The 24,771-nt window shown below is 35.5% G+C and overlaps 1 protein-coding gene across 2 annotated transcripts in view; it reads left to right on the top strand.

The window, feature by feature from the left end:
* CSMD1 (CUB and Sushi multiple domains 1) overlaps positions 1–24,771 on the top strand; it is a 1,074,724-nt gene that overhangs the window by 994,066 nt on the left and 55,887 nt on the right. For both annotated transcript variants that reach the window (XM_064707609.1, XM_064707608.1), the window contains exons 49-52: positions 2,983–3,171; positions 10,636–10,821; positions 20,559–20,753; positions 22,800–22,973. In XM_064707609.1, coding sequence (XP_064563679.1) covers positions 2,983–3,171; positions 10,636–10,821; positions 20,559–20,753; positions 22,800–22,973 — 744 coding nt within the window. The remainder of the gene's footprint in view (positions 1–2,982; positions 3,172–10,635; positions 10,822–20,558; positions 20,754–22,799; positions 22,974–24,771) is intronic.

The raw sequence follows: 24,771 nt of genomic DNA on the forward strand, positions 1-24,771 counted from the left end.
TCTTCCCTATTTCCTACAGGTCCATGAAGCTGCTGCCACTCACTCACCTTGGGTTGTCAGGAAAAGTAAGCATTAGTAATGGTAGGCTGAAGAGATGGTTGAAAGCAGAAAATATACAGGAGTCATCAAGGTAATGATGACTCATCCTTTCCTCATCTGGAAAGGAGGATATAGTTTTTTGTAGAATATCTGCAACAATAAGCTTTAGAAACTAAGTATTTTTAAAGGGATGTTGAAGTAAATTCTGAGTGATACTGCTATTTCTGTCTCCCTTCTTGTTTTCTTCTATAAATTTCTTAATTAAAAAGATTTTTTTTTGTCTAGCTCCTCTCTGAACACCACTTGATTCACTGGAGAGCTTAAACAATGCTTTTGGGCTCAAGGAATTATTAATTGCTACGACATAAGCAAAAACTATAACTGGTAGATTTCCCATTTGGCTCCCAAGAAATTTTCAGTATTTTGACATCATTCTGTGTATTTCAGCAGCCTGAATATCCCATATTTCATGCCATTTTAAAGCTTCTCTCTCTGGATAGTCATATATATTTATTGTTGTAATCAGCCACAGCTAAAGCATGGCAATAAATACCCTGGCAATCAGAACGTGAAGTTTAACCTGTTATGCTAAAAATCTATTATGCGTTAAAAGATCTCTTCTTTTCTATCTAGCCAAGAATTTACTGTTAGAATAACAATGTTAGCAGTTTAATAAAAGAATTAGTAGTCCATATTAAATGGTTATAGGAGGAGATAGAAAAAAGGAGACATGAAAATGCTATACAGAAAAACAGTACAGCTAGAAATTTTATGCAGTATTACTCGGCTACAGAGAAATATTTTATGTCTAAAATTGCAGTACTGATGTAATAAATTTGGAGTGTTTTCTGAATTGCCTATTTTATTTATGACTCACCATCTTTTCTTAAGATCTAGGATATTTAAAATTAAATAGCACTTAAGAGGTTACTGCAGCTGATTTTAGAGGTCTAAACCTGCTTGTTTTGCAATAACAATCTTATTTCTTCTTCAATATGTTAAAAGGAAAATTAAAGCCATGTTTATCGTGGTTTTTTAAATGCCAAGTCCCCTTTTTAAAGAGTAATTTGATAATTAATGTAATTTAGGCAGACGAGTGAGTGTCACCATGCTTATAAAGGACACAGAGCATGGCCCCAAACAAATCTTTTTACTGAACCATCTTGGCTTATTAATTTTCATTCTAGTTTTAATTTTTTCCTTTATGATTTAGTAGGGGTTTTTTTCAGTTAATCCCCAAGCAAAAGAATGTACAGAAATAACATTTTGAGTAGAAATAATGTTGCTTAATTGAGAACTATGTACCATAATTTCAACAGATAACAATATTTTTTGGTATCTTGAATGTTGGACTGAGCTTTGCTGCTTATGTTGGGTGTTATTACTAGAAATATTGACTTTGATATAGTGCATCTAAATCTAGACATTTAAAGGAAACATTTCGGTTAGGAGTATAATCAACTCTATGATCTCTGTCAATGAACAAATACATTCTTCTTTAGGCGGTAATTTATATAATAGGTGCACCATCAGGTGACAAAATATACATTAAAGATAAAAATTTAAAAATAGAGCTAAAAATTGAAAGCTGTATACCCAAACCTGTAATTATGCACTTGTGAAAAAAAAGCAACTTCCACTGGATAATTGTCTGCAGAAATTGAAATGAATGTCCCAGTTTATCTAAGACACATTTCAGTATCATGGAGGGAGTATTCCAACAGTAGTTGCAGTCTCAGTCTTATTGGTATTGTCATTTAGTTCTCAGTGGAGCTCAACAGTGTCCTCTCTGTGGAGAATGTTTGTAGGCTTATTTCAGTGGTGGATGTGCAGTCAGGTTTATTTTCAGAAAGCCATGATCCTGCCATGCTGCTTCTGAAAAGATAGTCTCAGTAAGCTTGATATAGTGCATAGCTGCTTCCAATATGCAGTGACTTGTACTTCAGCAGGGAGTCCAGGTAATTTTTTCATATTGCTTTTATCCAGCGATAAATGTTTGCATTCTACAAACTGATTCGTGTTACAACTCTGTATACAGTGTGTCAAACTATACTGCACTTCTGCTTGATCTGGGTCCAGTTCAGGTATCCATATTCCATCCTTACAGAAAGATACTGCAACCTTATTTTAAGAAATGGTCTTTATTACTCACTTTTTGGCACAAAAAAATTGTACTTCTTTTGCTTACTCAGCATATATTTTATTTTATGTAACAGATTCTCGAGGACCATGCTGGTCATGAAATCCCCTCTGCAAAAATATTAGTAGAGTAGTGATTAAAGTTAAGCAAGGCTTACTTTCATTTCAAAACTCAAACAGGTACATTCTGTCTTACTTCATATGTAGTGTAAATTCAACATTTAAGAAGTTGCAATCAGTTATGTTACATGCTTTTTGTAAAAATCAATATACTTGCCCATAACGAAGAGAGAACAGGTACAAAAAATTAACATCATTTTAATCTGAAAAAAAGCATCTGAAGAATCAGTGTAATGTTATTTGTCTGATAAATTTTTAACATATTTGACAAAATGTTTAAACTTTGACGTATATGTCTAAGTGCACTGAAATTTTTAATAAAGCTGTTTCTATATGTTTTTGAATATTGTGTAGCTCAAAGAATAATTTTAAATGCAGTTATCAAATTTGAAGTAGAATGTTTATTAAGTGTGAGCGAACTTACTGAACATTCTATATGCTTCATGATTGTAGCTTCCTTATGTGAAGAAGTACAAACTGGTTTGGATTATAAATTTTGTTTTTGAACTTCATGATGTTTCTTTATATGTAGTCTGAATCTTCACTGAGGATCCAAAAGTACTGTAAAGGTTTTAGAATTGACTTTAGTGACATTCAAAGATTTTACATGTCATAAACAGTCTTAATTTTGTACATTAAGTGCATTTGATTTGTTTTTAGTAATGTCCATTTTTTGGTTTTTAGCTCCTTATTGCAGTTTAAACCCTAATTTGAGGAATGGTGGAATTATAAATAAAACAGGTGGTCCTGCTGGAAGCAAAGTTCGCTATTACTGCAAACCTGGCTACAGAATGATTGGTCACAATAACGCGACGTGCAGGCGCTACCAAAACGGAATGTACCAGTGGGATTCTCCTGTGCCAATCTGCCACGGTAAGATAATGCTTTCTTCTTGAGCGGGCTTCTGTTACTTCATGGTAAGGCTGTTTGACAAAACAAAGAGGCAGCATTGTCAATACTGCTGTGTGCCAAGAGAGACACTGACATCATGACCTGATCCAAACACACACTGACTTGGGTATTTCATGTGTGCAGGGTTGAAGTATTAAAAACTATGCATGCAGTCAAATACAGACCAAATGAAAAGTACGTCTTCAGTACTTCAGTAATGTACATACCTATAAACAGACCACAGGTCATTACATTGTAGTACAGAACATTTTAAAAAATCAGCAGTTACAAGGGATTGCTTTATTATTTTAGAAAATAACTTTATAACCAGTTCTTTAAAGACATAATTTTTAACTTCTTTTCTCTCTTTTTTTTGGGTTTTGTTTTGTTTTGTTTTGTTTTTACTATCCTGAAGCTGAACCAAGCTCTACTTCAGCTTGCTGCTCTTGCTAATAGTTGTTACTGTTTGTCAAATGTATATTCCCCACCCCTGGAAGGCCAGGCTGGGTGGGCCTTTGAGCAGCCTGGTCTAGTGAAAGGTGTCCCTGCCCGTGACAGGAGTTTGGAACCAGATGGTCTTTAATATCCCTTCCTACCCAAACTATTCTATGATTCTGTGATAATATCAGGGACCTTGGGATGAGAAAGAAGGCTGCAAATTCTACCCATATCATATATGGCCTATTCTAACTTGTGTCTGCTTCTAGTCTACTTTATTTATGGAATGAAATTATAGTTGCATTTATATTTAAGAACATGATTGATTAAAAATGCATTTACTTGTTCTTAACTTTGTAAGACCTTAACATTAGTTTTTATGTCTTCTTCAAGAAAATATTTTGTTTGATATTCAATCTCAGTGATGGTTCAGATATTTTTTAAAAGACCATATGACGGAAGTATGGAAGTTTTATTTTGTGATTTACAAAAAAAAAAAAAGGCCAGCTGAGATTTGGCATGATGCTTACTCTTGAGAGTGTGCTATTGGTAAGAAATGTAAAAAGCTGCAGAAATTTGGCTACAGTTGAAGAACTTGAAGGAACAGGGTTCCTATCTTCTATACAGAGTAATTTGCTAGCTAAATATTTCTTCTGGATGAGCATTTTCCTGTTGAGAAGGGGCATGTGGCTATATCCCTATCAGTCCAAGGAGAAACTCAAACTTTCAGTGTGCCACAAGCAGGACCTGTGCATCTGTGCTTCCAGAACCCAGGATGTCTTCTAATCTCATATGCCATATTGTTATGTGGTATAATGCCACATATATGCCATACATGATTTGATATGGCATGTGATTCTGATCTTCCTGAAGGTCACTAAGTCATGGGAGAATCTGTGTGTGATCTGCATGTGAGGTAAATTTAGGGGCAAATACTACTTGTGGACTTGAACTGCATTTTAGGTGCTGTTTCTGGTGCTGGCATTGAAAATTCAGGCACTTTGCACTAAAGAACCTGGAATAATGGCTAGGCCTACAGCTTGAGATCGGCAAAGTGGAGGATAAAATTTTGCTCCAGATTAAAACAAAAGTTTAAAATCTGTACATGGGATAAAGTTTTGATTCATTTGCTTAAACATGAAAGTGTAGTGTCATTTTCAGTGTCCTGAGGTGTTTTACCTCTCCTCCATCCACCAGTAGAGAAAGGTATTTTAGGTATTAGGCTTGCAGGATGTCTTGGAGGCCTAACAATCTCAGGGAACAATGGGAAAAGAGAAACCAAGCCCCATCTGCCTAAACTGTTGTATTTGATCAGGTCAATACTGTTGCTGAAACTTTGGGAGCTATTTTGCTGGCTATCTGGCAGATGTCTTTTTTTAAAAAGTAAAGAAATTTTTTCATCTCAGTCTGGACCTCAGTTACTTTAAGCATGTGAGGATGGAGACAGTATTCTGTGTGTAGTTGTTAGACTGGAGGAGCTGGGGCAATAAATTTAAGGAGGCCCTGTATTTTACTTCTCTCTAGAATTTAAAATCTTGTTATTCCTCAGCTGTCACAAATTCTATGCAATGGTATCCCTTAGCTTTCTGCTGCTTATCTAGCCAGACTGTATTAGCTTTCTACTGCTACTTCCACTATTGTTCAAATAGTAGAGTTCTGTAAAATGAAAATACAACTCAGCACATAAACATTCTTATATAGTTACTTTTTTTTATAGTTTCTCTCTTTTGTTAGAACAGTATAATGTCAAGAGTTTTCTTTTACATTTTTTGTTTTTACATTTTATGTTCACAATTTTCTGTTCACAATGGCACAGAAAGTGTTTCAAATTGGCCATTCTAACCTTGAAAATTATGTCCAAACATAATGAGGTTTGTGAATGGAGAAAAAAGTTCTTTAAACAAAATTTAAGAAAAAAGTCCCCACTTTTAAGGACAAAATAAAATAATTCACAGAAAGGAGGAGGGAAAATGTACAGATGTTCAAGACTCAATATAACATCGCAGGACTTGATAGTGGATAACCAAGGGTCAAAAAGCCTCAGAAAGTAATAGATTCTGAACAGAACTACAGAGTACTCAAGAAAATTATAAAATATTTCAAATATTGTGTCTGCCCTTTTTTTATCACTGTCTGCAAGAAGGAGCTTTGAAATTTTAGCAATCTACCATATTCACAAATATGTTTTTTCTTTATTTTTAAGCTGTATTTATAATTTCATCCATATATGTGGCTGTGGATTTGTAGATTTCTGTAAACAATGGGAGAAAATTATATTTTCAAGAAAGGTTGTTTAATCTTTACTATAAATTTTTTATAAATGTAAGATTCTTCATTTTAATACATAACTTCACAACTCTGGCACAATTATTCCAACTTGTATGTCTGAATGAGGCATATGTTTTTCAAAAAACTCTAAAATGGAGAGCATATTTCAAAATTTATTTAGTACCTGTTATCAAAATGCATTCTCTTTAAAAATTAATTAAAATTACACATTTGGCCCTGCTCATGGATTTCATTATAGAATCTTTCTAAATCAAAAACCCTTTGATTAGTTCAGAAATTTCTGTAAAACTAGTCCTGCAGGGTTACATTTGTAATTAATAACTTGAAGTTGCCAGAATTAATTTTTGAAATCAAGTTTGATCATATTATCAAAAAGGGTAATTACTTTTTTGCAGATCTATTAAACAAAATCTAATTTGAATATGAAAACATCTAATATGAGTTAATCTGATGGGGTCAGAAGATATTTTCAATTCATCTTCTCAAATGCAGATGTTGTAATAATGTCCTGAGTGCTGTATAAAAAACTTGACTCCTATCTAGGAAATTATAACTTACTGGTTTTGCCTTTATCTCATTTGTGAAGTGAAAAGAGCAACATGAGTCATGCTAAATTCAAAAGAGATATGGAGAGAAAATAGCAATTCTTGTATAATAACAGTAAGTGGCTGCTGAGAGGAACTAGTAAGGCCCCAGAAATGATACTGGCAACAACATTTGTGAGCCACTGATTAGCTCACGCATGGATTGCCATGCTGGAGGGGAGTAGGAAGAGAGGTCTGAGGCTGGAGATGAAGAGAAGACAAGAGAAAATATAAGAGGAGCTTCGCAAGAAGAGCGTTTGGACTGAAAAACTGAAAGCCAGTTCTCAGGGTCAGTATGGCTCAGCAGTGCTGGGCTGCCAGAGTCCGGAGGCTGAGACGTGTCTGGAGTCAGTGCAGCAGAGTCTCTGGCAGGCATGAGCAAATGCCCCTCTGTGCCCCCCCTGTTCTTCCTATACAGGACTCAGCTCTTGACTTTCTTCTGCCTCATTTCTCCCACTCATTCTTGAAAGACCTAAAAATAATTTTAAAGAGCCTTGAAAAAACCTTGGCTGCTCTTCACTATTTGAGTAACTTCCTAGGAGGTTTATAAAAGAAAACTGGAGGTACCTGCTTCGAGGAAGTTCTCATCTGGATTGTAAGTACTTGGAAAGGCTCTCTTTATGACAGGAGCATGATACAAGTTTAGCTGATTCCAACAGTTCCTGCTTAAATTGCTGATTCCAGGTACTGTCACTAAGCTTACCTCTGTTCTTGAAGTCTATAGATGTACACTGTGGAGTTAGAGAACTTTGTACTTTTTGCTGTACTGAACAAAGATTATTCCAAGACCATGACTGTGTTCCATGTCTGCCCTGGGAGAATGGGCTTGAAAATACCTGTTTGCATTTTGCACAAGACCTATGACTCTGAAGCCACCAAGCTACTTCCTCATAAAATCAGGTGTTCTGTATTATTGGGCATGGAATTAAGCTTGGACCTTTTACCTTTTTGGTAAATATTACTATGCAAAAATGTCCCTTTTTGCACACAATGTTAAAAATATGACGTAAGTAGCAAATTAAAAATACCAAATTCCAGCAATCTCTTTTAAACCAGTGACCATACTTCAGAATATAAAACAATAATTGTATTACTCTAGACTAAAAAAATTCCAGAAATTTAAGAACAAATCAGGTAGTTCTAAAATCAATGTTTTAATAAGCTAAAATTAGTTCCAAAATGAATGAAATAATTATTTTTTCTTGACAGAGGAATCACAGCTAACCTTACTTTAACGGGATCCTAAGTTAGGGGTTTTTTTTTTTTATTATTTTCTCAGAGGAGATAGTGAAATTCTGGAAGAGATTGCCTGTGGAGAGTGTGAAATTTTCATCACTGGAGATCTTTCAAACACAAATTAGATCAAGACTGGTCAAGTACAATTTTGACTTGCGATAGGAGAATAGACTAGATGACCCGTCATATCAGATTTTTTTTTATACCCCCAATCCCATTTTCACTTCCTTTTTTATTTCTGTATGTATCCAAGTCCGAGAATTTTCAATGCTCTCTCTAATGTTTCCAACTGGATATCATACGCATAAGCCACTGAGTGTGTGTTTGTTTTGAGTCCTGCTTTTAGGGACTTCTCTGTTTCTAACTTCAGGTTTTGGTATTTAATGCCTTTTCCAGCACTATTCTGTTCAATGCCAGAAGCAGGTCACTGAATGATGAATGCTTGTGGTTTAACTTTAGGGATTTTCCAGCATATGAAAATAAACTCAATGTCTGCCTGTAATGCACTCTCCAGCTTCATTTCTATATGTAATGAAATTGCATACTTTGAAGATAAATTATATGTAAGTATCTTACTGGTGTAATGCAGGTGTATAGATACTTTAAAGGATTGCCATACACCTTAAATTTACTGGTTTTAATAAGAAATAAAGGCAAGTATGATGTGGAACATGAAAGAGCAACTATAACTACATCTCAGTTTCTAGATAAAAGGCTTTTCCCCTTGCATTGGAAGAAGTATATTTTTCTGCTGTGCAAGATAATAGATACAATTAAGGCTGACATATTTTTAACACTCTGCATGCACATCTCCCAGCTGGAACGTGTCGGTCTCATCTAATCACTGACCTAAGAAACATGCTGACAATTCCTCAAGTCAGAAGATTTTCTCAGACCATTCTTAATTCTTTAATAATCATGAAGCTGTGAGCTTCAAAATACTTGGTTGTGGCACAGTAGCATCATTGTTTCCACTCCCCAAAGAAAATATGCCATTTTAGTCAGTTTGGTTCAGCTTTACTTTAAATTTCAATGTACTCGCTATTTAATGAAACTCTCCTTGCTGATACGCTTTGTTTCAACACTGCTGCTCTAAAAGCCTTTAGCAGCCTTGATAAATTTCTAGCAACAGGAATAGTTCATTGCAATCCCAGGCTCTGGGAGACAAGCATACAAAAAATAAACAGATAAGACTCTAACTGGAACAGTGCCAGAATGCCCAAACTGCTTTTATGATAAGCAGCTAAAGCAGCAGTGAGAAAAGCCTGACAATGTAGCAGTACAAGATTTAGAAACAACTAAGGAAAGAAGGGACACAGTAAGGGCTGAAGTACACTCTGAGGGTTAAAGTGCTGAGGTGTGACAGGTAAGCATAGATTTTGAGGTGTTTTAGCATGCTGGACATTGCATCAGATCTGACATAACTGAGCGACCCACCTGTGTGTGAGCAGGCATTGTACATCTTTTATTCCTTAAAATAACTTGCACATAAGAGCTACTCAGTCTTGAACTTTTCAGTGTGTCTCTAGAAAGGTTATTCCTAAAGGTGAAGAACAAATGCTGACAGAATTATTAGCTCGACCATGAACTAAACAGACCTGGATTGGTTTGTTGGGGGTTTGTTTTGTTTTCAAATGACATGGTAAAGGCTTCTTGCTTCACTAAGGTATTTGAAGTTATTTCATGTTTGGAGTATTTAGAGGGAAATAAAATTAGTTCCACCTGTATATTTAGATGGGCGCATACATGGGATGGGTGGATAGAATCATAGTTTTGAGTTTTGGGTTTTATACAATTAAATTAATGCAGATTTAACACAGAGATTTCTGTTCTGATATGAGAAAGGAGACATGAAAACATTGACAAGAAGTCAAATCTTAATCAAAAGCATTCAGACACATTGTCACAAGTCGGAAGAGAACTGTAAGGCATGTTAGGATGAGTGGAGGCATAGTGTAAGACTTTGGGCACACTGAAATCCTTCACAGTAACCACAACCTGAAATGCATTGGCCTTTTTGTGATGTACTAAAGTAGAGTGTGAGTTTAACTTTCCATCAATTCAGCATGCAGACAAACTTTTTGCAAGTATTGCTTGCCTGACACAAGATCAAAGTTGTTTCTAGTTGTAGGTAAAGGATTCAGCTGACCTTTAGGGAATATAAAGCATTTAACCAGATACATCAATGCTGACTGTGTTGAGTACACCAGACAACTTAAAAACTACCACTCCTGCTGTGATCACCTTGTGGAAAATGACTTCTAATATAAAGACATGCTCTGTGAAGGTGCAGAATTTGATTTTATCCTTCCCCTTCTCCACTTTCTCTTACATGATTCAGAGCAGCTAAAAGTGAACTTCCAGAACCTCTTCCTTATTGCTTCTCTCTGCCTTACTCTCTGCACTGGCTGGAGGCTCAGCGCCTGCCCACTGATGGAGAAAAATGTATTACTAGACAGGGAAGTGTTCCACTTAAGGACATTATTCAGATATTTTTAACTTTATTTACATATTTGACTAATTTCAGAATTGTAAATATTATGTGTTTCTAGGCTTATCAGTCTTCTACATCATGAAGTAAATTATTTACTGAATTATTTTCATTTTTTTTCTCCTGAATTTAACTCCAATTTTTCTCTCTGCAGTGATTATACTGAACTAAATAATTATTTATAAAATATTTGTCTATCTTAGGTGCACTTCTAAGTTTTTATCAATGTTTTAAATACCATTGAATTTACCAAGATGTTGCAAATATAATGCAAAATTTATTTCAATTTTTATAAATGAGAAATGTCAAAATTACTAATCTGTTTCTTATTTCAGTGGTGGGACAATATTTTAAAGATATATATGACAAAATTCCTATTCTTCATATTTTTCTTTTCTTTCGTTTTAGCTGTATCTTGTGGCATTCCTGAGGCCCCTGGGAATGGTTCAGTTATAGGTAATGAATTCACTTTGGGCAGTAGATTGATATATGAATGTAATGAGGGCTTCAAGCTAGAATCTAGTCAGCAAGCAACAGCAGTGTGTCAAGAAGATGGATTATGGAGCAACAAAGGGAGGCCGCCTGTTTGCAAATGTAAGTGGGCATGTATTTCTAAAGAATATTTCCCCAGAACTTTCTCAGGAAATTCTTTACTGCTGATGTTTAGGTTTTACATATACATATTCCCTGAAATGGCCATTCAGGAATGCATCATCATTTAGCATGTAGTAAAATAGAAGAGGCCTATAAATTTGTTTAATTAAAAATAATCTTTGTTTTATCTTATTCAAAACATCTGAAATTACATCGTTAGATAATGATATTTCATGTATATTTTCTTATTATGAATAATATGCCCTTCACCATGATGAGTTACAATCAGCAATTATAATTTGGCTTTTTAATATAGCTTCTAAATTAATAAAAGCAAAATTTATTTCTTAAGATATTAGTGCAAATAATTAAACTGGATAAGACTTCTTCAGTCTTCATTTCTGCCTCCTGTCAGGAGCAAGCCAATGTAATGCAGACTTGTCTACTATATGGCTTTGCCTCTCATTTGCTCTGGGCAGCCACTTCTTCTGTCTGTCCTGCATCAAAGCAATAATTAACTGAGCCTGCCTTCAACATGACTTGAAATACTGATTAGGACATAATCTCAAAGTTAATAATTGCTATAATACTATGTGCAAAAATTTTGAGAGTTAATTTAGAATCTTGATCTAATCAACAGTATAAGTATGTGCCTTCCAGATTCTGAATTTGATAAGCACTTTAATTTTTCAAACAAGTAAAATTCAACCCAGTTTTATAGAAATAGTAAAATGAGGCAAGAATTGTCAAGTTATACATGATCATGAAGAGGTTTTCATTTATTTGAATCAATTAATAGCAAACAATTTTTAGAAAATATTTTTGAGAGTTAGTTTGAGAGAATTTCTAGGCATCCTTGACAGATGGTCATTTAACCTAATCTTGAACACCCTCCTGAATACTCTCTTTCAGTAATTTACTGTCCCTCATGCAGCTTTCCTAGTATTTATATAATCTGAAGCTGGTTTTCTGCAGTATAAAGCCCTTGTTTCATTTTGCATCCACAGCAGACAATTTGAAGTTACTTTATACTTATTCTTCTTAATGTGTTTGAAAACTGTTATTTTTCAGTGTAGTGGGTTATCCTTGGTGAGCAGTCATACCTCACCCAGCTGTTCACTCCCTTTCTCTTTTCAACCAAATGGGAAAAAATGGGATGAAAACTCTCATGGGTCAAGATAAGGACAGAGAGAGGACTCAGCTTGGAAAAAAATTAATTTAATGTATTGCCAGTTAAAATAAGGTGAAATAAGCTTTGGAAAATAAAGGTTACAAAATATCAAAACAACACTCTCCTCCCTCTGTTCCCAGGGTCACCTTCATCCTGTTGGCTATTCTCCTTACTCCAGCCAGTGCTAGGGGATAAGGAATGGGAGTTGTGGTCAGTTTATTAAAGGCTTCTCTCTGCTTCTCCTTCCTCCTTGCACTTTTCCTCTGCTCAAGCGTGTGTCTTTTTCATGAGCTGTTGAACCTTAAGATAAACTTGCTCTAGTGTGGCTCCCCCATCAGCTGCAGATTCTTCAAGAAATAATATCCATCTGCTCCAGTGTGGGCTGCAGTGTGGATATCTGCTCTGGCATGGTGCTCTCCATTGGGCTGTAGCAAAACACCAGCTCTGGTGTTTTTGTCTGGAGCACATCCCTCTTATGTGACCTTAGTGTTCCCTCTGCTGTTTCTCACTCTTTTTGTTTCTGCCTTCTCTGCCTGTGCAGTGTTTTGCCCTTTCCTAAACACAGTTTCCCAGAGGTGCCACCATCAGGGCTGCAGAGCTCGGCTGTGCTCTGCTCTGGGTCCTTCGGAGCTGCTCGCTCACCCCTGCCAGCTCCTCGACTCCTGAATCCAGTGCACTCAGTCACCTTTTCTGCAGAGATAACTATCTTACTGTGGTTCATTCTCACTCTTCCTTCCTACTTTTAGGACCAGTGACTCTCATTATTGTCCTCTGGACAATCTCCAACTGATCTTCACCTTTCTTGAAGGGCAGTGCCTAAAACTGTACACAGCAATTTCACAGAGTACATAAAGAGGATTATTCAAAACCAGCTGTGATCTCACAGACATGATGTGAATTCCAAGCTATATACAGAGGGAAGGCTGTGCTCCAGTGAATTGAAGTGAGCTTCATTCTCAGAAAAAAATTGACAATGTACAAAGCACATAACTTGAATGATTTTTTTTTTGAGGGAAGAGGCCAGATAAACTGTCTGGGAATTAGATATACTAAATTCATAGCACTATATCTGCAGTGAAAAAAACAAAAACAGAAAAAGGGAAAAAAAAAGCTCACATTATTGAAATGTTCAAACTTAACCAGACAATGACTTCCCTTTAAATTAAAGCTTAATTACTAACATTTAGCATGACTTTCAACATTAAAAATTTTGTTTAGTATTTATAAAAAACTAACAAAATATATAACACTTTCTTCACTTCCTTGTCTTCTCTTTTCCTTTCCTAAAATTTGTTGTTTGAAAAAGAATCCAATTACTTCTAAATCTAGGTGTGCTAAATTAAAGTGCTGGTGATGTACATGACAATTTAAAATCAATATTTTCAGAATGGATTGCTATTCAGAGACAGACATACTTTACCCAAGATTTCTTACTTGCAAAGTGAGAGAGCTTAGACAATCTGCATAACAATCTGTTTTTTCCAGTATTGCTGCTGTAAGGATAGATGGGTTTAGTCCTCAGAAACAGAAACATAACTTGATGGGAAGCAAACACAGCACAGAAAGATAAATGGTAAATAAATAAGTCTGTTTTTATTCCCATGTCTATTAAAATGAAGGTTGAAATCAGGGCAGTTTGTTTTGCAAAGCACTTCTGATAATATCATGCCTGAGGCAGATGTTTGAAAGGCTTTTCTTTTCATTAAAAGCATGTACATCAGATTTGAAGTGTGAAAAATACGATTCGTGATGGTCATAGTGCAAGACACAGATGGATCATGGATATTAGGCTACTGAATTTAATTACAGAAAACACAAAGCAACAGATACCTACTAAGAAAGCTTAATTGAATGACAAATATCTTGCTTCAGTTATTCTTCATAGAGATCCCTAGAACATGATCAAGGGAAGAGACTTGTCTTTTGCTCTTCCTTAGAATCATAGAATCAGAGAATAGTTTGGTTTGGAACTAATATTAAAGATCATCTAGTTCTAACCAATTCCCATGAGCAGGAATACCTTCCACTAAACCAGGTTGCTTATAGCCTCATCTAGCCTGGCTTTGAACACTTCCAGGAATGGGACATTCCCAGCCTCTCTAGGAAACCTGTTCCGGTGCTTCTCCACCCACGTAGTGAAGAATTTAAAATCTAAACTTACTCTTTTAAAATTTGAAACCATTCTCTTTTTCCTATCATTACATGCTCTTGTGAAAATTCTCTCTCTAGCTCTCATGTAGCCCCCTTAGGCACTGGTAGGCTGCTCTAAGGTCTCCCAGAAACCTACTTTTCTCCAGGCTGAATGACACCAACTCCCTCAGCCTGTCATCATCAAGGTGCTCCAGCCCATTGATCATCTTTTTGGCCTTCTCTGTGGTCACTCCGACAGGTGCACATCCTTCTTTTGTTGGGAGCCCTGGAGCTGGACACAGTGTTCCAGGTGGGGTCTCACAGGAGCAGAATAGAGGGGTAAAATCTCCTCTCTCAACCTACTGCTCACACTTATTTCAGTGCAGCCCCAGAATACGCTTGGCCTTCTGGACTGCAAGTGCACATTGCTGGCTCAGGTCAATCTCCTCATCAATCAACACCCCAAGTCCTTCTCCTCAGGGCTCCTCTCAGTTTATTCTATGTCCAGCCTGTACTCATGTTCTCCCCTGACACATGGGTAGGAGCTTGCACTTGGCCGTATTGAACTTCACAAAGGTCACCATCATCCATGGATTTGTTTACTTTTCAAATCCATGTCTCTCTGGCCTTTGCTCTTACTGCTTTCCTTTTCATAGAAGTATGTGGATGCAGAACCTAGAATACTGAGTTTCTGGTTACTTCTAACATTTCAGTTGCCTGAGATAGTCCCTGTAACTGCATAACTTTATTTCTCTTTTCCGCTATTCCCTTAATACATTTATTAAAATATTTAAGTCAGCTCCTTGATTGGTTTGTGCTAATTCATCTAACATCAAATATTTTCAGGAACAGCTAATGGCACTTTTCTGTAACCTTCATATTGCAGATTTTGCTGTAGATGGGTTTTTTTGAAAATGTCGTGTGCTGAGCTGAAACAATTATGGTTCAGATATCTTTTTCTTCCTAGAAATAAATTTTAAAAAATTATTAATGTGATAATTTATAAGTTTATAAATTAGGCTTTTTAATAATTTTCAATATGTTTGGAAAATATCTAGTTATAAGACTAAAAATCATAATTAGTTCTAAGTACAAATAAGTAGTTGTAGTACAAATGCAAAACCAAATTTGCTAAGATAAACAAGTGAAGATTTACATCAACTCATTGTAAATATTATGCTGGTGGTTTTTATTTGCTAAGACATTCAGAACATTATACCCATTTTCTTTAACAATTCCTAAGGTCAGTAAGTATTTTTTGAAGTATTTTGTCAGTGTTTGGTACGTAACATGGAGTACTTATTCAATGAACTGCAGTAAAACAGTACATCAATTTAGCAATTTTTAATTAGTCCAGATACATTAGACTGATAACAGATTGGCTTGATATAGCTGACTGGATTGACAGACTGATGCTGAATACCACATGATCCTTTGGTTTATCTGTTTTGAGGTTTTGAAGCCTTTCCTGTTTGAATATATTGACCATCACAAACAGCATGTGTTTTTTTTTTCCTTTCTTTCAGCATACTGAGACTATCAACTTACTTAAGTGATCCTGTTTTATTCTTAGGTCTTTGTTCATAGATTCTGCGATGTATAGGTTTCAACCTGTCTTCTAATTTTACTAATACTTGTGAATTTAAACCAAAACAGTATCTCAGATATAGTACATGACTTCACCTTAATGTTGTTCCTATTGTTAAGCTAATACTGAAGTTATTCCAAAGATTATATTTAAAAAATGTAGATCACATTACTCCATTAAGTTCAGCAAATAGTAAGTCCAAAATGCCCTTTCCCCATTTTTGTGGTGGTTAAATACCAGCTGAAGAATGGCAATTAAGTGTCAGGTGCTCCTTGAAAATAATAATAGCAAGTAGTACTAAATAGCAAGTTCCTGTAACTGAGATATTTTTCCATCACTAGCATTGTACTTTTTTTCTTTGAAAAAGAGAATTGCACTGAGTCACAATATTCAAGATACTCTTGAAGAGCAACTTTCAGATGTTTTTTAATACTTCCAAAATAAGCTTTTCCATTATTTTTCACTTTTAATATTTAGAGCAGTGAAAGAATAAAATTTTTCATTGAAGTGAGACTGATAAGCCTGTAGATTCTGGAGTCCTCCTTCTTGACTTTCTTGAAAACTTGAACAATGTTCTCTAGCTTCCAGTCAGCCGGAACCTCTCCAGATTCCTAAGACTGCTCAAAAATCATCAAGAGAGATTTTTCAATGACATAGCCAAGCTCTTTGAGGATTCTTGGGTGAATCCTATCTGTAAGGATCCAGCTGGAGCCTCAGATCATACATCATTTCAGGCTTGACTGGAACTTGATCATTCTCATAGTCATGGTCCTCCAGTTCAGGGCACTGAGACCCCCTTGGTGCATTATCAGTGTTGAAGCAGAGACAAAGAATGCATTAAGCACATCTGCCTTGTCCATGTCCCTGTTTGTGAGGTGACTGTCCTCATCTTGTAATGGCCCGATGGTGTTTCTACATTGACTTTTGCCATTAATATATTTGAAAGAACTCTTTTTATTGTCCACCATATTTTTGGCCAGTTTCAACTCCAGTTGAATTTTGACTGGATGAATTTTCTCCCTACAGTGGCAAGCAGCACTTCTGTATTCTTCCATGACACCTTATCTTGCTTTCACAGGGCATACACCTTCCTTTTTTGCCTTATTTCCAAGAGGAGATCCCTGTTCAGCCAAGCCAGCCTTTTGCCTGTCCTGCTTGGCTTTCAACATTCCTGTGCCCTTAGGGAGGCAATGCTTAAAAAATTACCAGATGGATTCCCAACACCCCTAAAAATATTTTCCATGAGGATTTTACTTACTAGTTCCCTGAGAAGTTTGAAGTCTGCTCTCCTCATTCCAGAGTTGAGGTTTTGCTGGTGCTTTTCCTCTTGTCAACAGAAAATTTTAACTCAGCAGCTTTGGCGTTGCTGCAGCCAAGACAGCCACCAACCTCCACTTCACTTACAAGATCCTCCCTGTTGACAAGCAGTAAATCAAGGAGGGCATTTTTCTGAGCCAGCTCCCTTATGATCTGTTCTGTAAAGTTGTCCTGCGGGATTTTAATAATCTTCTGCACTGGGTTGTAGCAGCTGTAGCAGCTGACAGGTTGAAGTCCCCCATAAGGACAAGAGCAGTTGATTTGGAATTGTCCCTTAGTTGCTCAAAATATAATTCATTGACATTATCTTCCTAGCTGTAGGTCTACAATAGGCTCCCACAATGACAGTCACATGATTGGTTTGTCCCTTGATTCTTATCCAGAAACTCTCAACTGAGCCATTGCCAACAGAGAATCCCATATATTCTACACCTTCTCTTACATCAGCGCCATCCCCTCTCTACCTCTTTTCTCTTCTGCCCTGCCTTGTCCCTCCTGAAGAGCCTGTGACCATCCAAGAGGGCACTCCAGTCACAGGACTCATCCCACCGGCTTTAACTTCTGCCAATGACATCAGACCGGGACTGGGGCAAAGCTTCGAGCTCATTTTGTTTTGCTTAATGCTGTGTGCATCTGTAGAAACATTTAAGTCTGATACTTTGTAGCCAGCACCTTGTGAAGCAGATTAAGGGATTTGTGCTTTTTTCCTCAAATTTTGGCACACCATACAGTTGCTCATCACTGCCAAGCCTGGTATTTTCCCTTTCCCCTTCCAAACTGCTTTAAAGCTCTGTCAGTGAGCCCCACTAGCTCCTGTGTGGGAGCTCTTTTTCCCCTCTAAAGTGCATCCTTTCAGGTGTCAGTAGACCAGGTGTTAGGTAGATCATCCCATGGTCAACAAGCCCCAATTTTTTCCACTTACACAGCCTCAAAGCCACGTGTTGACCTGACAAATCTGCCTATTTGGGCTTTATACCAACTCTTTTTTATGGTAATTATTTGTCAATATGAATTTCCTGCTTAGAGTCTATTCAGAATTATCAATATATGGAGATTGTCATGTCATTAAAATAGATAATCATGATTTCAAATTGTAATTATATTTTCTGACCTGTATTTTATGTAAATAAATATTATTCATATAAATTATTATAAAAATGCCTGGGGAGGTTAGAGATCATCTTCACATCTGCAAGAAGTTGAGGTAATTCCTTACAGAGTTTCAAGTATGTAAATGAGAATTTAAATAATGCCCAGACCATCATTTCCAAGAAACTGACCATAAGAGGCAAGTTGATACACTCATTCTCACCATGTGCACAAAATCAAGTATCTGTTAATAATCACTTTTTTGTTTCTTGAAGGATAAGGAATTTAATAAATCAAAATCAGTCCCTGTAAAATTAAATTTTTTCAAGCAGCAGGTTTAGTTGATTACATCAACACAGCCTAGAAGTATATTCACTATTGAGGAGCATCTTGAATTAGAAATTATACATTGATACATTAGAATCTGATAGTTGTTTGTGAAGTGTTCTTGCAAATTTAGGTGTATCTATAGATGAAGAAAGAATAAATTGCATACTGACCTCAGTATGTAGAGGTAACATCTATGCAGCTCATTTACATAGTCTGAAATAGCTGAGCCTGCCTTGAGATATCCTATGGTTAAGACTAAAATTTTTGCTATTGGACTAACTAAGAAACTTGCTTTTGTGCTTGAAAAAAACAATAAAACTATTGTTTGGAAGGAGGAGTGATAAAAATGTCAAAGTTGATAGGCATTAAGTTCCTATTTGGAATATGTTTTGTTTTCTGAAAGACTTATATGATTTTCACTACAAGGTGTTAAGCAGTGTGCTTCAATATGCATATTTTATTATGCACATTTAATAAGTATGGAAGAATGTTTCTTGGTTGATAGTTCATATTTTTCCATAGCTACGAAATGCAGTTAAGTATTAATACCAAAATAAATTAAATTAGGAAGTAGAAAGTCCTCTGTTAATTTGGGATACTGTTCTTCAGTAGTTAAAATATTATTTTAAAGGCCGAAGTGAAGACGTATTAAGTTTCAAAGTGATTGTACACTGGCAATTCTTCCCAAGATGTACTAAAAAAAAATCAAAGAAAATATTCTACAATTTCAGCTTAGTATAACATTATAATCTGTCATTTGGAAGTTCTTCAAATTATTTCTCCTTTATAAATACTTACACATCTTCATAGATATGCTGTGTTTCTGATTTTCCTGGATACCAAAATTTGCCATGGCTAACGTAACTATTGGAGAAGGTAGATGTATAATTTTAACATTAACATCTACATTTTTACAGGAATTTTGTTTCTATCACTTTCCCTTTAGTTCAGTGATTGCATTAACTAGTCTCTTCCATCACACATTCATATTTGTAATTAAACCTCTTTGTACCTCTCAGTGTGAAGTCTATAGAATACATATTTATTTATGTATTTATTTTGCCAGCTTGTTAGTCTTTTTCCTGGTGGCATGGTACAAATTCATTGTAGCATAAATGAGAACCATGCTCTTTATTTCTTCATTTGGGATTTTTACACACTTCCTCCTAAGGCTTTTGTGTTCCACTGAACAACATATGAAGAAACTAAATTTCTGTTTCTTCTTGTTGTTGTTGGTTGGTTTATTTTCTTTGAAAAGTATAGCTTTTCTCCACTGTTTCTGGGCTAGTAGCTTTTTCTAATGTATTCATTTAGTAAATCTCACTTAGTGACATAAATAGTCAGTAATTCATCCAGACATTTTCTATAGCAGGGAAATTCTGAATAACATGGTAAAAGAAAAAACATATAACTATTTTAAAGAGTCATAAATATTTTCATAATGCTAGTCTAGTCATAGGTACATTAAGATAGAATTCATGTCAATATCATAAATATTTTAAGAACTCTGTGGACTTAAATTGCAGAGCATCAAATTGAAACTGAAAAAAGAACATAAGATATACTTGTCTGTACTCAGTAACTGCATTCTCTTACTAAATATGAAAAACAATAGAACTGAAATAATTCTAAAAGCCTTCCTAAATATCAAATTTTTTTAAATGTCTTCTAAACTGGAATCAAATAATTTTCCTGTATACCCACAATATATGGTTTTATGGTAATTAGCGTTTCAATGTGTGCTAGCGGCTTTTATGGCAACGTATCTTAAGAACTTCAAGCTTTGCAAACATTACATAACAATATTTGCTTTCCCTTTTACATCCACCACAGTCTGTGATGTATTTTGTCTTTGAAATCTTTGAATAAAACTCATTAGAGAGTATAACTGTATATCATTATTCCACTACATCCACTAAATGAAAATATACTACAAACTCCAGTTCAATTTGTACTACTCATTGTATGAGAATTATATTTCTTAAAACTTGTTTTTGCAAGATGACTATGGTATTCTAAGTCTTAGATTGTGAAACATCTGCAAGGCGAGACATTCACCCATAGAGAAATATAGAGGCAAAATACTAATATGCACATTTCCTTTCTTCACAGCTGTAACCTGCCCCAGCATAGAGACTCTTCTGTCAGAGCACGTTGTCTGGAGACTGATTTCTGGGTCACTGAATGAGTATGGAGCTCAAGTCATGCTCAGCTGCAGTCCTGGGTATTATTTATTGGGTCAAAGACTCATACAGTGCAGGGCTAATGGAACCTGGAGCTCAGGCAATGAAAGGCCAGCTTGTAAGGGTAAGGAAAATACTTGTTTACAGGACATCCTATGCTTTTTATACATATGTTTTATTTTATAAATAAACTATTTATAAAATAGTTTAATATTTTGCTCTCACATTCCAAGTAAGAAAGTGTGAAATTTTCATTAACTTGAAATTAATTTTTTTCAGCTCCTTAGGTGTTAAGTACAATATGTTTCATACAAGAGTCAATGATGTATCATCAAGAAATCAATTTGTATTTATTTTACTAGGTGGTGCATAAGTATGTAGAAAGTACTAGAAAATGTTATTACTTTAGAAGATTCCAGATTAGAGTTAGATTAAAAGATGATTGCTTTGACATCTTGGGTGAAGCATTAAAACTGTACTGTTGGAGAAATGCTCATATGAGCTTTCATAGTGTCTTCATACAAAAATGCCATAAATTACATCAATCTTGACTTGGGATGTTTAAGGTTTTAGGGAACCATGGCAATCTCAGTGGAATCATACAAACTTCAAGGGTTACGGTGCCAGTCTTATTAAATTTCCCCAGAACTTCATTTTCTTTTACAAAAAGTTATTTTTTAAATTCTGTTAACTGCAGTTATGTCCCTTTTTTTTTGTGCACACAGACTAAAAAATATAGTTTTGATATTCTGCCTAATATCCAGCTGCTGTTCAGCTGCTAACAAGTCCTTGAAAAGATAGTTCTTTCCCACCCTCTGCAATTACAGAAACTTTATGTGAGTAGAAAATGGGATGATCCATATCAGACGCAGTTAACCAAAAGAAAAGTATTAGAAACAAAGAGAGTTGCTGATTGAAGAGATATTAGTTAATTTATAAGAAAAGTACATTGTTTTATCCTCTACTAGACGACTGATTAGGATTTAATTATAGCAAACTTCATGCCCCAAGGGATATTTAGTAATATATCCATTGGACATGGATCATTAAGATCCAGAAACACACTGCAGAGTATTTTTCTGAAGTCTACAGTTTACTTTCTCTTCGAAAAGAATTTGATTTATTTTTTTAACATAAATATAATTAATATTCAATATTAAAGTTAGGAATTATAATGTTAGGTTAATCCCCAAATTACATTAATGTGACATGATCGTAGTCAAAATGAGTCTTACTCAGCTATAGGCACATTTTATACATAAGAAACTATGATATTTTCTGATTATGACAGAGTTAGTTAACTGCATGGTAGCTGGTACTTGATTTTATACAAATTCTAACCAATTCCATGTTGTTCTCTACAGCGAACATTTGAAAATATGTAAGAGTGGGACCTTGGGATTTTAAGTAGGAAGTTTAGTTGTGATCAAGATGCTGTTGAAAGTAAACCTTTGATTCATACTAATGTATAAATACAGTTGAAGCTCTTGAGGACAATGGTCTGCATCTTAAATTACAATGCTTTTTGTATACTCTTTTAGAAACAAAAGAAATGACAGAATGGTTTTAATTAAATTAGAGTTTGATACATTCTTGAAAGACAATTTTTCATGTGATGTGCAATAGCTGTGAGTTCCAGCTGATGCTACAGAAAGTTTCTCTGATAATTGGTCAAATCTAGTCTTTGGCAAAACCGGATGATTTATTGTTTTAGCAAGCAGACAATCATATATGCTCTATGCTTATGAATAGTAGTGGGAAATAAGAAAAAAGACAGTTCATAACAATTCAGAGTACTAAATGTTAAAAAGATTTATAACACTTTATACTGACACAACATTTAAAACAGCCAGGGAAAGTGTATTTGAGGAGTAGCCATGGATATGTACATATGGAATATAATCCCACCTTTTCAGGAATTCATGTAATTCCCTTGTTTCAGAACTAGAAATATGCATTGGCTGCTGTCAAGATACGCAAGTATCCCAAAGAAGTTTTAGTTTTAGAACATATGTTGCCATATCAAGCATAATTTTAGGCCCTTTCTATAGAATGCAACTCCTGTATTTATTCCTATTCATTTACTTTTTAAGAAAACACAAGATGATGAAAAATTATGAAAAGCATTTTCATATTTCAGTATATTCTCTTTCTTTTTTTTTTTCCCTAGTTATCTCCTGTGGTGGTCTTCCATCTCCACCAAATGGAAATAAGATTGGAACCTTAACAGTGTATGGAGCTACTGCAATATTCACTTGTAACACAGGATACACGTTAGTTGGTTCTCATGTGAGAGAGTGCTTGGCAAATGGTCTCTGGAGTGGTAGTGAAACCCAATGCCTAGGTAAAACCCCCAAATTTTTGTTCCTTGTTTTGTTTTATTTTGTCTTAAAAGTATCCAGAACTGGATTTCAGCTCTTGTCAAGCAATGTTTTTGAATCTATGAAAAATAAAGGTACCTTAAATATGGACATATTATGTCCTGAATATGATTTTGTGCTATTCTATGAACATATATATTTTAATTAGACATAAAATTACCTTTTATGTTGTTGTAATGCTTTCCAAACCAGTATGATTTTTAAATGACTCAAATAATCGCCCATGTTCACAGTGCTTTTCTTTGTGGAGCAGGGTGTGTGATGAAACTTAGCTTCAAAAAAATCTTCTATTAGGGCTATTCCTGGTGCATTCCAACTCCAATTAAGCATTCAGCATATTGACCATTCAGTAATGGGAAGCAGACAAGAGGCAGTCAAAAGTAAATCAAAACAAGACTCTTTCAAACCCTGAGTTTTATGTAGTTTGGACATTCATTCTCACCCCAACTCTTGCTCTCTTCAGATCCATTCATATTGTTTCACACACCTCATACAGACATAAGGAAAAGGTTCTCTTTTTGAGTAACATTTGAGGCTCAGCAGTGGTTTTATTCTTGGTTGTGAACAGGTTATTTATTTCTGGAATTTGTTATTTTCTTTGTCTGCCCTCATTTTGCAGATTTTCTTCTTGCCTTACAGTTGAATGTACTCGGTTACTCTGAGGAAAGGAGGAATTCTGCTTTCCTCTTCACAGCTCAACCTCACATAAAAAGCATCTTTTTTCTCTGCTGCCTCACTATGTCATTTTAGCAGAACACATAGTGTTCCATGCCTATCTTTATATTCAGGTATACATGGGAATGTCCAAGCACCTCTCCTGGGTAGTGAGGGAGTTTTACAGTGGGTTTGTTGCAACACTGTGGAGCATGTCGGTTCCCTGGTGGAAGACCTCAGAAATTAGTCTGTGGGTTATGGCCTCCCAGTGCTGGACTCAGGGCTGATTTTTAGCACAGCTGCTGAGTTGGCTTTCCTTGTGGATACATTCTTCTCCCCAGGCTTGTTTACTTAGACCCGAGATAATTGGGCAATATAAACACCTTTATCTTATCTCAAGCTCCCATCAGTTGGCTTAACATTATGTCCAGATTTCCAGGAATTTGCTGAGGCTTATTCTGTGAGGAGGGAAGGTTTGGGGATGGCACATGAGCAGTGGCTTCTTTATACAGCTTGCCATAGTGGGCAAAGTGCTACAGGGATCTTAGCAATGTTTGAGCCATTACCCATTAACATCTCAATTTCTCACAGATACTGGGCTGCAGCTGAAAGAAAAATAAAGGCAGAATATTTTCAGAAAAAAAAAGCACAGAGTAATGTAATTCAGATCAGAATTAAGATTTTATAGCCTTTCATTAAGTATTCCTGATTGACTCCTTCATTTTGCAACAGGAATGTTTGTAGTTCAACTTTTTTGAATACAGTTTTGTCGTATGTTGTCTCTTAAGATGTAGAGTGGTCAGAAGTAGTGACCATTGTCTCACAGAGCTAACCTAATTTCTGAATGTCGCTTCATTATTAGTGACCTCCCAGCAAGATGCAGTTGTTTCTGGCAAATTTTATGAAAATAAAGAACATTCATCTGGCTTGATATATTTTCTCACCTGATTGTTCAATTTGAAATATGCTGTATTAAGAAAGATGCCGTTTTGATGCAGGAAATAAGTATAGGATAGCATTGGCATAGGATATAGGCATAAGCAGAGTACATCAAATACTTCTGTTGATATTTAGAGCAGTAATGAAATAAAGTACTTTTTTACCTAG

Source organism: Zonotrichia leucophrys, chromosome 3 (assembly GCF_028769735.1).
Source record: "Zonotrichia leucophrys gambelii isolate GWCS_2022_RI chromosome 3, RI_Zleu_2.0, whole genome shotgun sequence".
Lineage (NCBI taxonomy): Eukaryota > Metazoa > Chordata > Aves > Passeriformes > Passerellidae > Zonotrichia > Zonotrichia leucophrys.